Here is a 13,562-nt window from a genome sequence, read left to right on the forward strand (position 1 = left end):
ATATTTTCTGTAAACCGCTTAGAACCTAACGGATGTAGCGGTATATAAGAAATAAATTACATTACATTACATTACATTATCCAGTTGACGTTTGCACTGGCGCAGAAGCCTGCCAGACGTGGCCCCCGAGCTCGGGGGTCTTCCATAACCTGGACAAATTGCCCGGTTCTGATAATCCTTCCAGGCACCCACTCTAGAAAGAGGACATGTCTGAGTTTTCCCGGGGACGGGGAAAATTTATCCCCATGCCATTCTCTACGTATGGACTCTGTGGGCACCCCATGCTGGAATATAGCTGTGCCGGATCGCTGCCAATGCCAGGAAACCATTTGGTGTTATATTGGCCCTTTTGATAAATCCTTGTGTCTTGGTGGACTCCTGAGTCATCTGTCCTCCTGTCCTGAGTCATCTGTCCTCCTGCTCTTTTTCTCGATTTGTTATGTTTTGAAGAATCATACTACCGGTTTCTTTTTCATACCTTCAGGCGACAGACCTGACATACAGAATGGTGGACCTCGTACAACCACTTCTTGCAGGATAATGGCAAAACTGTAGACATCTCCTTTGAATGTGCCTCTTCTAGCTAGCGTTGGATCTCTTAGTAGTTCCGGAGCCATCCAAAACAATTCTAAAAGACAAAAGTATTCTATTATATAAAAACCCACTGATGGAGAAAACCAGTGCTTCTCAAACAGTGTGTCAAGGCTTGCGCTGGTGTTCCCTCTGATGTCATTTCCCGGCCCAGCCACCCGGAAGTAATTTCAGAGGAAGCCAGGCCGGTGAAAGCAACAGGCTAGAGTAGATTTTTAAAGCAGTACGAGGGTGGGGAAGGGGGCATGGCATGGGGAGGCGGAGTTGTGCCAGCACCCCCACCAAGACAGAGCCCGGGGCGGACGGCCCTCCCCCCCGTACCGCCTTACTACGTCACTGAGAATAGGCACCTATCAGGTGCCTCCTGTGTGCCTATTTATAGGCACACAGTTAGAGAATTGCTCTCAGTGTGGATTTTTCAGCCTTTACCTCTATTGTCCTGCTTGCTCCCTCTGCTGTAACGCCAATCGTCAATCTGTAAAGTCTTCCGATAACCAACTTGTTTCCAGGCCGTTTGTGACCATTAATGAATCTGACGTTATGAATAACTCACCCCACGTGGTTAATTAAAGTATTTTGATTAATACCCCAGGCACATTGAGAAATAGGTACACCGTCAATAGCGTGCAGGTCAGTTGCGCCCTGACAAATCCACTCCGTCAAATACCACTTGGGCTGAGATTTAAAAAACCCTAACACGGCTTTGTAAAACAGGGGGGTGGGGTATGTCTTCAAGATTATTTTGGAGATTCTAGAAACGAACCTTCTGCTTAAAGAACTGATAATTATGTTTCATTTGTTTCAGCAAGACCACTGATTGGACTTAGGAGCTCCAGTGTCTTTCTTTTAGAGAGGGGCAAGCACCTCTGAACCTCATTGAGCCATGTAATGAATTCAGTAAAAGCTTTCAATGGTTTGTCAAATTGGTTCATCAAACCATTCTAAGAAACCTGAAGCTTGGTTTGGATTTTTGGTCAAAAATTTACTTTAGATTTTGTCCGAATTTTCAAAGATCTAAGGTCAGTTCCTCAAACTCTTTTGAACTTTTCCAGATTCACAGTAACATAATAAATAGTTGTTTTCATTAAAAAAGACATGATTAAATTAACATGTCTCTTCTTTGCTATATCTGGGTCATAGACTGTAAAGTCCACCTGGTATTGTCCTAGGTTCCAACTGCTGAAGTTGCCATCTAATCAAGCCATTGTGACATCACTGCTGAGGTTGGCTCTTAGGCATTGATGGAATGAGGCATTATGACATCACAATCACAGCTCTGGAATGTTGCTACTCTTTGGGTTTCTGCCAGGTAACATAGTAAATGACGGCAGATAAAGAGCTGAACAGTCCATCCAGTCTGCCCATTAGTTATAGCCATTAAAAATACATGATTAAATTAACTTGGCTCTTCTTTGATATTTCTGGGCCACAGACTAAAGTCCACCTGGTATTGTCCTAGGTTCCAAATGCTGACTTTGCCGTCCCAGCTCACTCCAGCCTATCCAACCATCCTGTTTGCAGGATATCTACCATAAAGTCTGGCCAGTAACGTCCTCAGGTTCCAAGTTAGTGGAGTTCCCATTGATGCCCTCCCCATCCCATCCTATACCATCTAAGGGACACAAACCGTACAAGTCTGTCCAATACCGGCCTTAGTTCTTTAATTTGACACAGATTTGCTGGTAAGATGATCAGATTTACTGATAAGACGGTTGACCTAGGAGATCTAGGGAAATGCAAAAGTTCTGGCAAACTCATAATAGGCTAAAACTGGACGAAGCTGACCTCGATTGCACATCCTGAGGGTTTACAGCAGTCTAAACAAAGATATGCTGGACTTGCGCTCTAACAAACATAATCATGATTTATCATTAAAACATTTCAATGGGATTGAATATATTTATCTTTATTTGCTTTGTAAATTAGTAGCTGCTTATCCTACCAAACATGACCATAACTTCCGGCCAACCTGATTTTATTAACAGGCTACTTATCTCCCATACTCCCCCCCCCCCCCCATCGTACATTACGCTCATCTAATCAAAACTTGCCATCCATACCTTCTTTAACATACATTAACACTATGCGCACTTTTCTGTGACGGCCCCCACCATCTGGAATTCGGCACCAAATTATATAAGAGAAATTACATCCCTTGATAAATTTAAAAGTAACTTGAAGGCCTTTCTTTTTAAAGACACTTTCGGTGTATAATAGTCCTTCTAAGGACGGTAATGGAAATCTGTTCCTTGCCATCTTTTAATCATTTTAGCTTATTTTACATTATACTAGACTATTTATTTTTTTATGTTCCTCCTCCTTTTGTTTTGGTCCTTCTCCCCCCTCTTTCTCTTTATACAAATTGTATTTCTGTCCTTCTCCATCCTGCATCGGTAAATTAATGTTTGTCAGTGCGTTTGATTGTTTGATTACAAAACCTTCAAGAAAGAAATTAAAACCATATTCTTCAAAAAACACGTTAAACCTATCCAGCACAACAATCCCAACCAACATCCAACACTCTATAAACCCTTAGTACTTTCTAATTTTTTCAAATTACCAAAACCCATAATTATCACTTACAATTTTATCTCATCGTTTATTCTATTACTTCAAAGTTGAAATGTAATTCTTGTTTTTAGTTTGGATGTAATCCGCCTTGAACCGCAAGGTAATGGCGGAATAGAAATCACTAATGTAATGTAATGTAATTGTTTGTAGCATTATTTGTCATTTGTTTTTAACGTACGTTCTTTTTATACTTTGTTTTTATATTTTGTAAAACCACTTTGAATTTTAATAAGGTACCGTATTTGCCGGCGTATAAGACGACTTTTCAGTACCTTAAAATCCTCCCCAAAGTCGGGGGTCGTCTTATACGCCGGGTACTGTTTACATGCCCTTACTTTACATGCCCTAACACACAGTTCTTCAACCGCCGGTCCGCAGAAAATTTCTGCCGGTCCGTGCAGGACCGGCGAGATCAAGTCGGCAGTTAAATTTCCTGCCGACTGCGGTTCCTACTGATTAATGTTCCTCCCAGCCTCAGGCGATCAAGATAGGCTGCCAACGTCGGGGCCTTCCCTCTGTGAGTCTCGCCTGTTCGGAAACAGGAAGTTGAAACAAAATAGGCGGGACTCAGAGAGTGAAGGTCCCGACGTCGGCAGCGTGTCTTGATCACCACCCCAACCGAGTTGCTGAAGAGGGCCGCGGGGGAAGTTGCGATTAGACCGGAGAGAGCTGCAGATTCAGGTGCAGGTGGAGGGAGATGGTCAGCGTGTGCGAACAAGATCCTGGGGAGCCTTCACAGTGGCTGTCTCCCCTCCCACCAGCTCTCCAATTTGCCAGGGCAGTGATTTACCGGCAACTTCCTGCAGGCAAGTACGGAGAGCTGCTGGAAGGGGAGGAAGCCACTGTAGGAGGCAGGGAAGGTGCTGGAAAAGGGAGATCTGTTACTGGACTTGAAGGGAGTTAGAAGGAGAGATGCTGTTGGTAGGGGAGGAGGGAAAGGGATGGGACAGGGAGGGCACCAATCAAATCAGGTTTGTATACAGCCAACCACAGTACAGAAGGTGTTGTGTTGTGCAGAAGGTGTGCGGAAGAAGGGGTAGTCTTATACGGCGAGTATATAACAAACTCTATATTTTAACTGTAAAAGTTGGGGGGTCGTCTTATACGCCCAGTCGTCTTATACGCCGGCAAATACGGTATATCAAATTTTTAAATAAACCTGAAACCTATATATGATGTTTAAGTACTGCTGATAGGAATTAAAATAGTCCATACAGAGGTTCCCCTTGCTCAGATCACTGACCTTCTGGTTGAGGCTCAACACACGGACACTTCTGTGCCTCGACAACCTCATTATATCCACAATCGGTGATCTTTAACACAAAATGCCCATCTACGACACAATTCCGAGACTTGAGACGTCCATGGGGGAAATCGTGATGATGCAAATATCTCATACCCTGTAAAAAAAAAACCCCAAGAGAATGCATTTCAAATACTGACGAACCGCCCGCTAAGGTGTGGCTTTCATGGCGTTAGTTAATACAGCAGTTATTAAACTACATAAAGAAAATACACTTCTCCCTCCGTATGTGCGATTTCAGCAATTGCGGTTTTGATTATTCGCGGTTTTTAGCTTGCCGGCTCCTCCCCCCAAATTACGTCAGCTTGCATAGAGAAAACACCGATTCCAAGCGGTCGCCGATTCCCGGCACTTTCTTCACCGTGTTTTGCCTCTCCTTCAGGAACAGGCCAGGTCTCCCACCATGTTATTCGCGCTTTCACCATATTCACGATGGTTTTTAATAGAATCTAATCGAATCTTCATTTTATATACCGAATCTGCTCCCTAAGGAGCTCGACTCGGTTTACAGTTTGTTAAAAAAAATTAAACATAACAAGCCAAAACTGTGGGATAAAAACAGAAATTGGTTAGATTAGATGGATGGAAAAAGTTAGAAAAAAAAGTATGTTGAATTGCTTAAAATTACTATTGGACAGCTAAAATCAAATTAACTATTGTGAAAATAACCAGGTTATTAGACTTTTTCTAAATTGATATACAGTACTCCCCTGATAGTCTTGGGGGTTCCGTTCCAGGAACTCCACGAATGTTGAAAAACCGTGAATACGGTTTTTAGCAGGGGGAAACAGGAGAGGACAGCAGGAGAGGGCAGCCGGAGCGCCAGCGAGTGAAGGAAATCACTCGCGGTATGCTCCGACCGCCTCTTCCTGTACTAAAGTCGGGCCTTACCAATCAGGAGATACGTGTCAAAGCAGCTCCTGATTGGTGAGGCCTGACTTAAGTATAGGAAGAGGCGGTCGGAGCATACAGCGAGTGATTTCCTTCACTCGCCAGCGCTCCGGCTGCCATCTCCTGCCTCTCCAGCTGTCCTCTCCTGGTCGGCGGTTTGCGGTTGGAAAATACCGCGAATGACCGGGACCGCCAACCGCCGACCGCAAATTTGCGGGGGAGCACTGTAACCCTCTTTTCAGCTACAGTGGCTAAATAACGCTCAGAATTTAGGAAGTTGGTAGGTTGGGCTGAGAAGTTTTCAGCACCCCCCTCTTAGACTCCCTTCTACAGATGAGGACAGAAAAGCGAGCTTCAGGTATTAGCCTGAAAGATAATTCATTTGTTTCAGTTTACTGAAAATCACAGAGGCTTAATGCGATTTGCAGCAAACCATTTGCAATATTAATGAGCTTCATTTAAGCTCATAAACATATTTCAGCTTTAAGGTGTTTTTTTTTTTTAAAGTATAGTGCAAATAGGTGCATTTTTCAGAACTATTATAAAATGTATTGCCCACCAGAGATGTGGCAATAAATTTATGAGCATTCAAAACTGCTACTGTAAAAATACAATCCCCGTCAAATAAATCTGAACCAACAATGGTATGAGAGAATGCACCACCAGCTAAATCCTACAAACAAAATATGTAAGGAAATTAAAAAAAAATCAAGAAAATCAATCAAACTGAAGGCACTATTCGGTACGAGCCTGTATGAACCCTTGTGTTGACCAATGGCTCCGGGCAGGTATTTATTGAAGTGACAAGCACTTTAGATTGAGATCTAAATAAATCCTGCCCCGTACATCATCATGCCGTTTGTATAATATAACAAACAAGCTGGTGCAAATCAAGTGCAAAAACGCTACCAAAGAGGTACCAGAAGGGGAAAATGTAAAGTATGAAGGGATAATAGAAAGAGCCCTTACGAGAGAACACTTATAAAAATATATCAATCCTAAGTAGCAGTGAACTGAAAACCGGGGTTTAAAATCAAACCACAAAGTCCCCCAGAAGTCCGAAAACTCCACAAAACAAGCAATGTGAAAATCAAAATGGAAAATGAAAAAAATGTTAAAAAAAATGTGAAAAATAAAATACACCGCGTCCCCCGATAGAAGACAGAAAGCGTAAAAGCGTCCACAATCAAATATAGGAAGTCCGTGAGAAAATAAAAGGACTAAAACTAAAAAAATCAAACAGAAAAGATTACTGGCACGCCAGCTGGAGCGACCCTAAAGTTCAATCAAGGGACTAATTTGTAACTCACTCAGAAAAAGGGCAGAAAAACTACCCCCTACACATCAAAAAGTGAAATGAGTACTTAGCTCAAACAGCTGAGGTAGTCAGTCAATGGCGGATACCTTAAGGAGGCCCATTGGCTCCCTGTGGCCCACAGAATAATCTATAAGCTTTGCTTGCTTACATTTAAATCCCTCCTATTTAAATCTCCGGCTTTCATTTATAAATTACTAATTCCTTATTCTTCTAACAGAACTTTAAGATCAGAGAAACAGCGCTTATTAACAATTCCCTCATTAAAAATAATTAATACGCGTCGACAATATATCTTTTCAGTTACAGCGCCCCAAACCTGGAATTCTCTCCCCATCCACTTACGTGAAGAATCTAATTTGGACAAATTCAAAAGTAATCTTAAAACTTTTTTATTTAACGACGCTTTTATTATTTAATTTTATTCGGCTTCTTCTTCTATATTTTTACAAGTTTCGGAATCAATTCATTTTTTATTGCTAGAATAATTTTTTCATCTTCTCCCCTCTTATCCCACCCATATGTGTTTTCCTTAATTTGTTTCCTACTCTGCTCAAACATATTGTAATTTCTCCCCCTACTTATCCTAATGTTTCCAATTTGTCTTGTAATTAATTTGTTTTGTCGTGTTTTTTTTATTTTTTTTTGTAATTTTTATATATTGTAATTTTAAACATGTGTTAATCGCTTTGAAATTGATAAAGCGATCAATCAAATACATATTAAACTTGGAAACTTGGAAACTAATCCGTACTGTATGTCCAGGAAGGTTCGACTGCAGTCACTAATCCGCTGTCTTATTCACTCTCTCCACTCGACAGTTTCAGTGCCCTCATCAGGAGGGAGAAATAATCACCAAAAACAGTGAATAAATGGATGTCCAAGAAACCAGAACCTAATCAAAGGTTCAGGACGCCCACGGGCCGCGGCACAATCACGCTGCTGGTGGTGCATTCTCTCATACCATTGTCGGTTCAGATTTATTTGGCGGGGATTGAATTTTTACAGTACCAGTGTTGAGTGCTCATATTTTGTGTATTGGTACATATTTTGGTTTTTGTTGGCCGAGTTGGCAATAAATTTATAGCACGCCTTGAACAACCTGCCTGGCTCATTATGTCAGGCTCCGTCTCTGGAGGTATTCCAATTCAGACTGAAAACCCACTTATTTGAAGCTGCGTTTAAATCATAACCCTACCCACAGATCTGTCTGTCATCCCCTCGGTTGTCCCCTACCACCTCTTCAGCCCCCTCTAATACCCTTCATGAGCACTAAGGCCTAGATTCACTAAGGGCACGGATCGGATCAATTGAGAGCGATCAGAAATGAGGGCGATCGGAATCATGCCCCCAACCGACCGCCGGGATCGCTCTGTAGTGATCCCGACGCACGCGCAGACCATCTGTAGATGGTCTGCGCATGCGTCAAAGAGCAGTGCCTTTTTTTTTTTTTCAAACTTTTACCTAGCCCAGCGAGCCCATGGTTTGAACCCACTTCAAAAAACATGGGCTTGCACTGCGGGGGAAGGCCAGGGCAGCGCTTGGGGCAGAGAGCAGGAGAGTCAGGGGAAGAGAGTTGGAAAGTCGGGGTAGACAGCATGCGGAGGGCAGGAGATGGCAGTCAGAAAGTAGTGTACGACTGGTCCCCAGCAGTCGCTTGTTTGTGATCGGCCAGGCCAGTCTCCCCCCCACCCCCTTTAGTCTCAACAGCTCCCCAAACTAATTTGTCTATTGCCCGATCATCACACCACCTACGTCCCCCCCAATAAAAGCACTAAACAAATTGGACTTTCATCCGGAATCACATAAATAGGCAACGGTGGTTTGAGAAAGGTGAGTTACCTTAATTAAATCCAATAAGAGAGACGATTTAAACATCCAGTCCAGCTTAACGTCGTCGTTTCTCAGCAGGTCCTCCAGGCTACCTCGCGAGCAGTGTTCAGTCACGATGGCAAAAATGCTGCAGTCGGAGAAAAAGCCCAGGAAGGGGTTCACATTTTCATTCCGCAAGTTTTTCAGCTGAGAGAAAAATGAAACTGCAGTAAAAAATCCGCAGACGGACATCCCCTAGTCCAGTGGTTCCCAACCCTGTCCTGGAGGAACACCAAGCCAATCGGGTTTTCAGGCTAGCCCTAATGAATATGCATGAAGCAAATTTGCATGCCTATCACTTCCATCATATGCAAATCTCTCTCATGCATATTCATTAGGGCTAGCCTGAAAACCCGATTGGCCTGGTGTTCCTCCAGGACAGGGTTGGGAATCACTGCCCCTAGTCTACCTTCTATGCTGTGATTCTTCTCCTATGAAATCCTAATGCATGCGTTCTTCATACTTAACAGGGACGGCGTTAGGGGGTGACAAACCCCCTAGACCCGCCCCCAGGCCCACCCATCCCTGAACTAATCCTGCCCCCAGTCCCGCCCTAGCCACGCCCCCGCTGCCTGCTCTTGTCGGGCAGGCAAGAAGTCTGCATGTGCATGGAGGTCACCCGACGACGTCACGTGCGCATGTGCTCGATGTCATCCACGCGTGCGCGAACTTCCTCCCTGCGCGACGCGATTTGAGGAAGCTTTTCAAAAGCCAGACAAAGTGCCGGGTTTTGAAAAGCTATCCGGACCCCCGGACATGTCCGGACGTCTGGTAACCCCACCCTGGGTTCCACAGTTCCAGGGGGCCCCCTTGGCCTGGGATGTCCTTCAATTCTCCCCACCTGGTTCTAAAAAACCCCTCACCTGTAAAAATGAAAGGAGGTTGTGATAGGCCAGAGCACATTATAGGGGTTCAAGGAAGGTTTAGATAGGTTCCTAAAGGATAAGGGGATTGAGGGGTACAGATAGAAGTAGAGGTAGGTTAGAGAAATGGTCAGGGGCCGCCGCGGGAGCGGGCCACTGGGCGCATTGGACCTCTGGTCTGACCCAGTGGAGGCAACTTCTTATGTTCTTATGTCACCGATTCAACAGCAATTCTCTAGCACTTTCCATGGCCTCCTCAGCGCTGTTTCTTTGCCACTGTCCACCCAAGCAGACACAGGAAGTTGCGTCAGAGAGGGGTAGATTGTAGCAGAGGATCAGCGCCTAGAGCATCTCTGCCACGCAGGCAACTTCCTCGCATTTTTACAGGTGGGGAGGACTTCGGAACCAGGTGGGGGGAAGGGAAGGAAAAGCCACAAATAACCGGATGAGAGCAGGAGTCCAAAATGAAGTCACTTCATTAAAAAACAGTATCTAACAAAAATGAAGCAGCAAAATCCAGATGTACTAAGGTCCCAACACGGACCGTGTTTCGGCAGCCTATCCCTTCATCAGGAGTCCGTGCTGCATCATATAAAATCGTAAAAATATGGATTAAATCCAGAGCCATATGCACAATAGTGCATTAGACTCCTGCTTTCATCCTGGTTATTTGTGGCTTTTCCATCCCTTGCATTTTCGATTTGACTTTTGTGGTTTGCACCCCTTTGGTTTTGGGGGGAGGAAGGGGGGAACATCCCAGCCCACAGGGGCCCTTGGAACAGCTGATATTAAAATGAAGGGAAGGATGCTGGATGGGGGGAGGGAGGCATTTTGTGGTCCCGGGGTTGGTGGGGAGGGAAGGAGGAAGAAGGGAGAAATGCTGGATAGGAAGGCATTTAGTGGGTGGGGAAATTGGGAGAGTGGGTAGGGAGGAGAGGAATTGCAGGAGGGGGAGTGTCTCTTAAATTTCTGTCCTGAGACTAACACCAGCCCTGGTACTGAAACCTTTAAGAGGGGCATATCAACCAGGACGCGGGAAGTCATCATGCCGCTGTATCGAGCGATGGTGCGCCCACATCTGGAATACTGCGTTCAATATTGGTTGCCGCACCTCAAGAAGGACATGGCAGTTCTTGAGAGAGTCCAAAGGAGGGCAACGAAACTGGTAAGAGGGCTGGAAAACTGCCCATACGCCGAGAGGCTGGATAAACTGGGGCTCTTCTCTCTGGAGAAGAGGAGGCTCAGGGGGGATATGATAGAGACCTTCAAAATACTTAGGGGCATAGAGAGGGTGGACAGGGACAGGTTCTTCAGACTAAAAGGGACGACAGGTACGAGGGGGCACTCAGAGAAACTGAAGGGAGATAGGTTCAAATCAAATGCAAGGAAGTTTTTCTTCACCCAAAGGGTCGTGGACAAATGGAATGCGCTCCCGGAGGAAGTGATCCGGCAGAGTACAGTACAGGGATTCAAACAGGGATTGGACAGATTCCTGAGGGAAAAGGGGATCGTGGGGTACTGAGGGAGGTGCTGGGGTGTTGCATAAGTATAGACAGCTCACCAGGTCGTGCAGGTGCAAGGCCGGAGGGTTAGGACATTGATGGGAAGATAGGACTTCGATGAGAAACCTAGGGGGCAAGGGGGCCCCTTCTGGTGATTAAGGCAGGTCATGACCTGTTGGGCTGCCGCGGGGGCGGACTGCTGGGCAGGATGGACCTCTGGTCTGACCCGGCAGAGGCACTGCTTATGTTCTTATGTTCTTAAGTCTAGATTTAAGCCTGGTCTTAAAGTGTACTTTATCTCCTCATTTGGGGTCTGACTAACTAAGCTTAGCAGCAGACGTGGTGGCAGTTGCAGTCAGGTCTTTTTCTAAGTTCTTCTGTAAATTTTCTGATTCTTCTATAAGGGATTTCATATTTTGTAATCCTGTATGAAGCCTCTTACAAAAGGCTTGTAATAAGCATAAACATATAGGATTTTGGCGAGAGGGGTGGGATGCAGATCCTTTACCTAGCACGGGCATTTGACTGAGTGATTGTAGGCAGATAACCCGAAACCAGCTCTTTTTGTAAGTCTGGGTGGCTTTTGCTGAAATTTACTGTTGATTTTCCATCCCACCCCTGAGGATATGGTTTCAAGTGAAGCATCAGCTTTATAGACTTTTCAAATCAGCTGGCAAAACTTCTTTTAAGACAGGGGTGTCAAAGTCCCTCCTCGAGCGCTGCAATCCAGTCGGGTTTTCAGGATTTCCCCAATGAATATGCATGAGATCTATTTGCATGCACTGCTTTCATTGTATGCTAATAGAGCTCATGGATATTCATTGGGGAAGTCCTGAAAGCCCGACTGGATTGCGGCCCTCGAGGAGGGACTTTGACACCCCTGTTTTAAGAAGATGAAGTCAATAGTTTGTATTTCTGCCATATATGAATTTATTGCACAAACCTAAGTTTCAAGTTTCAAGTTTATTCAAAATTTGTTGAATCGCTTATTTAAATTTACTAAGCGATTTACAGAAACAAGAAAAATAATACAAATACAAGGTTAGTTCAACTTTAATACAATGTTAAAAAAAGAAAAAAAAATAGAAATAAAAATAAAAATTGGGTTAAAATTAAGTTAAAATTATACAGACTAACAGACACATAAGGAAAGAAGGGTAAAATTACATATGTAAAATAAAATAAAAGGTGAGAGGTAAAAGAACATGAGGTAGGGAAAAGAAGTAAGGAAAAAGATGGAATTAAAAAAGATTAGGGAAATTGTTTTCATACATTATATGCATCCTTAAAAAGAAAACTTTGAAAGCTATTTTTAAACTGCTTTAGATCCTTTTCAGTTCTAAGATACAGGGGCAAATTATTCCATAGTTGCGGGGCTATGACAGAAAATATATCAGTACGACGAGTTCCAATTATTTTTAGTGAAGGAACTGTTAAAAGATTTTGATTGGTTGATCTTAAAGTGCGAGGGGTACAGGCTCTAGGTGACTTGGAAAGGAAAAGGGCAAGGGGAAGCAAAGAGGAAGGGGAGAGGGGGGAAAGGAGGGAAGACCTAATGATATTAAGTAAAAGAATAGGAGCGTAAGGTGATCTTACAAAGTTAATTATCAAAGAGCAGAGTTTTCCGTTTTCTCCGGACAGATACAGATTTGCACCCCACCCCCCTTAACAAAACCACAATAGCGGTTTTCAGCGCTGCTCCCGACACTCAAAGGAACCCTATGAGTGTCAGGAGCAGCACAGAGCATTCAGCTCACCGACCTGCGCTAAAAACCGCCATTGCGGTTTTGTAAAAGGGGGGTTATTGAGTAATATTTATTTAAAAATATCATTTTTCTTGAAAATATTTCTTTTGTAAAGCCTTCTTGTCCCCTCCCTCTCCTTTTTTTTGGGGGGGGGAAGAGGGGGAGTCTAAGAAGGATTTCTAATTTTTTTGATATTGTTTTCTTTTTCTATGATTATATTTCCGTATCGGACACGGCAAAGGGAAGACCCAGGGCTAGCCGAAAGCAGCCTGCTTTGCATGCTTTTGCTATTGGCATGCAAGGTGATGTTTCGAGGGCCTCAAGGAAAGCAGGAGGGAGGGAAAGAGGAGAGAGAGCAATGCCAGACTAGGAGCTGGAAAGAGAAGGGGAGAATTGTTTGATGGGGGGAGGGGAGGGAAAGAGAAAGCTTAAGCTTTGAGAGTGGGACACTACCATCAAAGCCAACTCAGGGTACCATAACCCTTTGCGCTGGCCCTAACTGGTAGCTAGGAGTCTGTCATTCATCAAATGTCTTATCTTTACCTTTCGCAGTACGCTGGTGGTACTCTGTTTCAGCTCTCGATACACGCCAGGCTCAAATTTCTTCAGCCAGACCCAGTCGCTCTATTAACAGAACGTACAGAGGATGAGTTCAAGAAGGCCTTTATAAGGTCTCTCTTCTACTGGGTTAGGCCAACACATCTGGACCCCAATCATGACCCCCATTTTTTCTTCTTTGCAGATACGGGGTGAATTCTATGAAACGGTGCCTAGGTTAGGTCTAATCTGGGATGCCTATCCGAAATCCGCATGAAACTTAATTTTTCATAATTACTTTAATTGGCATGGGAATTGACAAAGGCATTGAAAACTAATTTACATTTTTTTTTTTTTTTTTTTAAACAATCA

General features: G+C 44.0%; 1 protein-coding gene across 1 annotated transcript in view; it reads right to left on the reverse strand.

Moving 5' to 3' along the window:
- LOC117362334 (retinal guanylyl cyclase 2-like) overlaps window positions 1–13,562 on the reverse strand; it is a 61,206-nt gene that overhangs the window by 21,986 nt on the left and 25,658 nt on the right. The window contains exons 7-10 of the mRNA XM_033948565.1: window positions 13,197–13,277; window positions 8,514–8,690; window positions 4,406–4,562; window positions 479–628 (exon numbers count right to left, since the gene is read on the reverse strand). Of these exons, the coding sequence (XP_033804456.1) occupies window positions 479–628; window positions 4,406–4,562; window positions 8,514–8,690; window positions 13,197–13,277 (565 nt within the window). The remainder of the gene's footprint in view (window positions 1–478; window positions 629–4,405; window positions 4,563–8,513; window positions 8,691–13,196; window positions 13,278–13,562) is intronic.

The sequence above is a fragment of the Geotrypetes seraphini genome, chromosome 6, assembly GCF_902459505.1.
Source record: "Geotrypetes seraphini chromosome 6, aGeoSer1.1, whole genome shotgun sequence".
Lineage (NCBI taxonomy): Eukaryota > Metazoa > Chordata > Amphibia > Gymnophiona > Dermophiidae > Geotrypetes > Geotrypetes seraphini.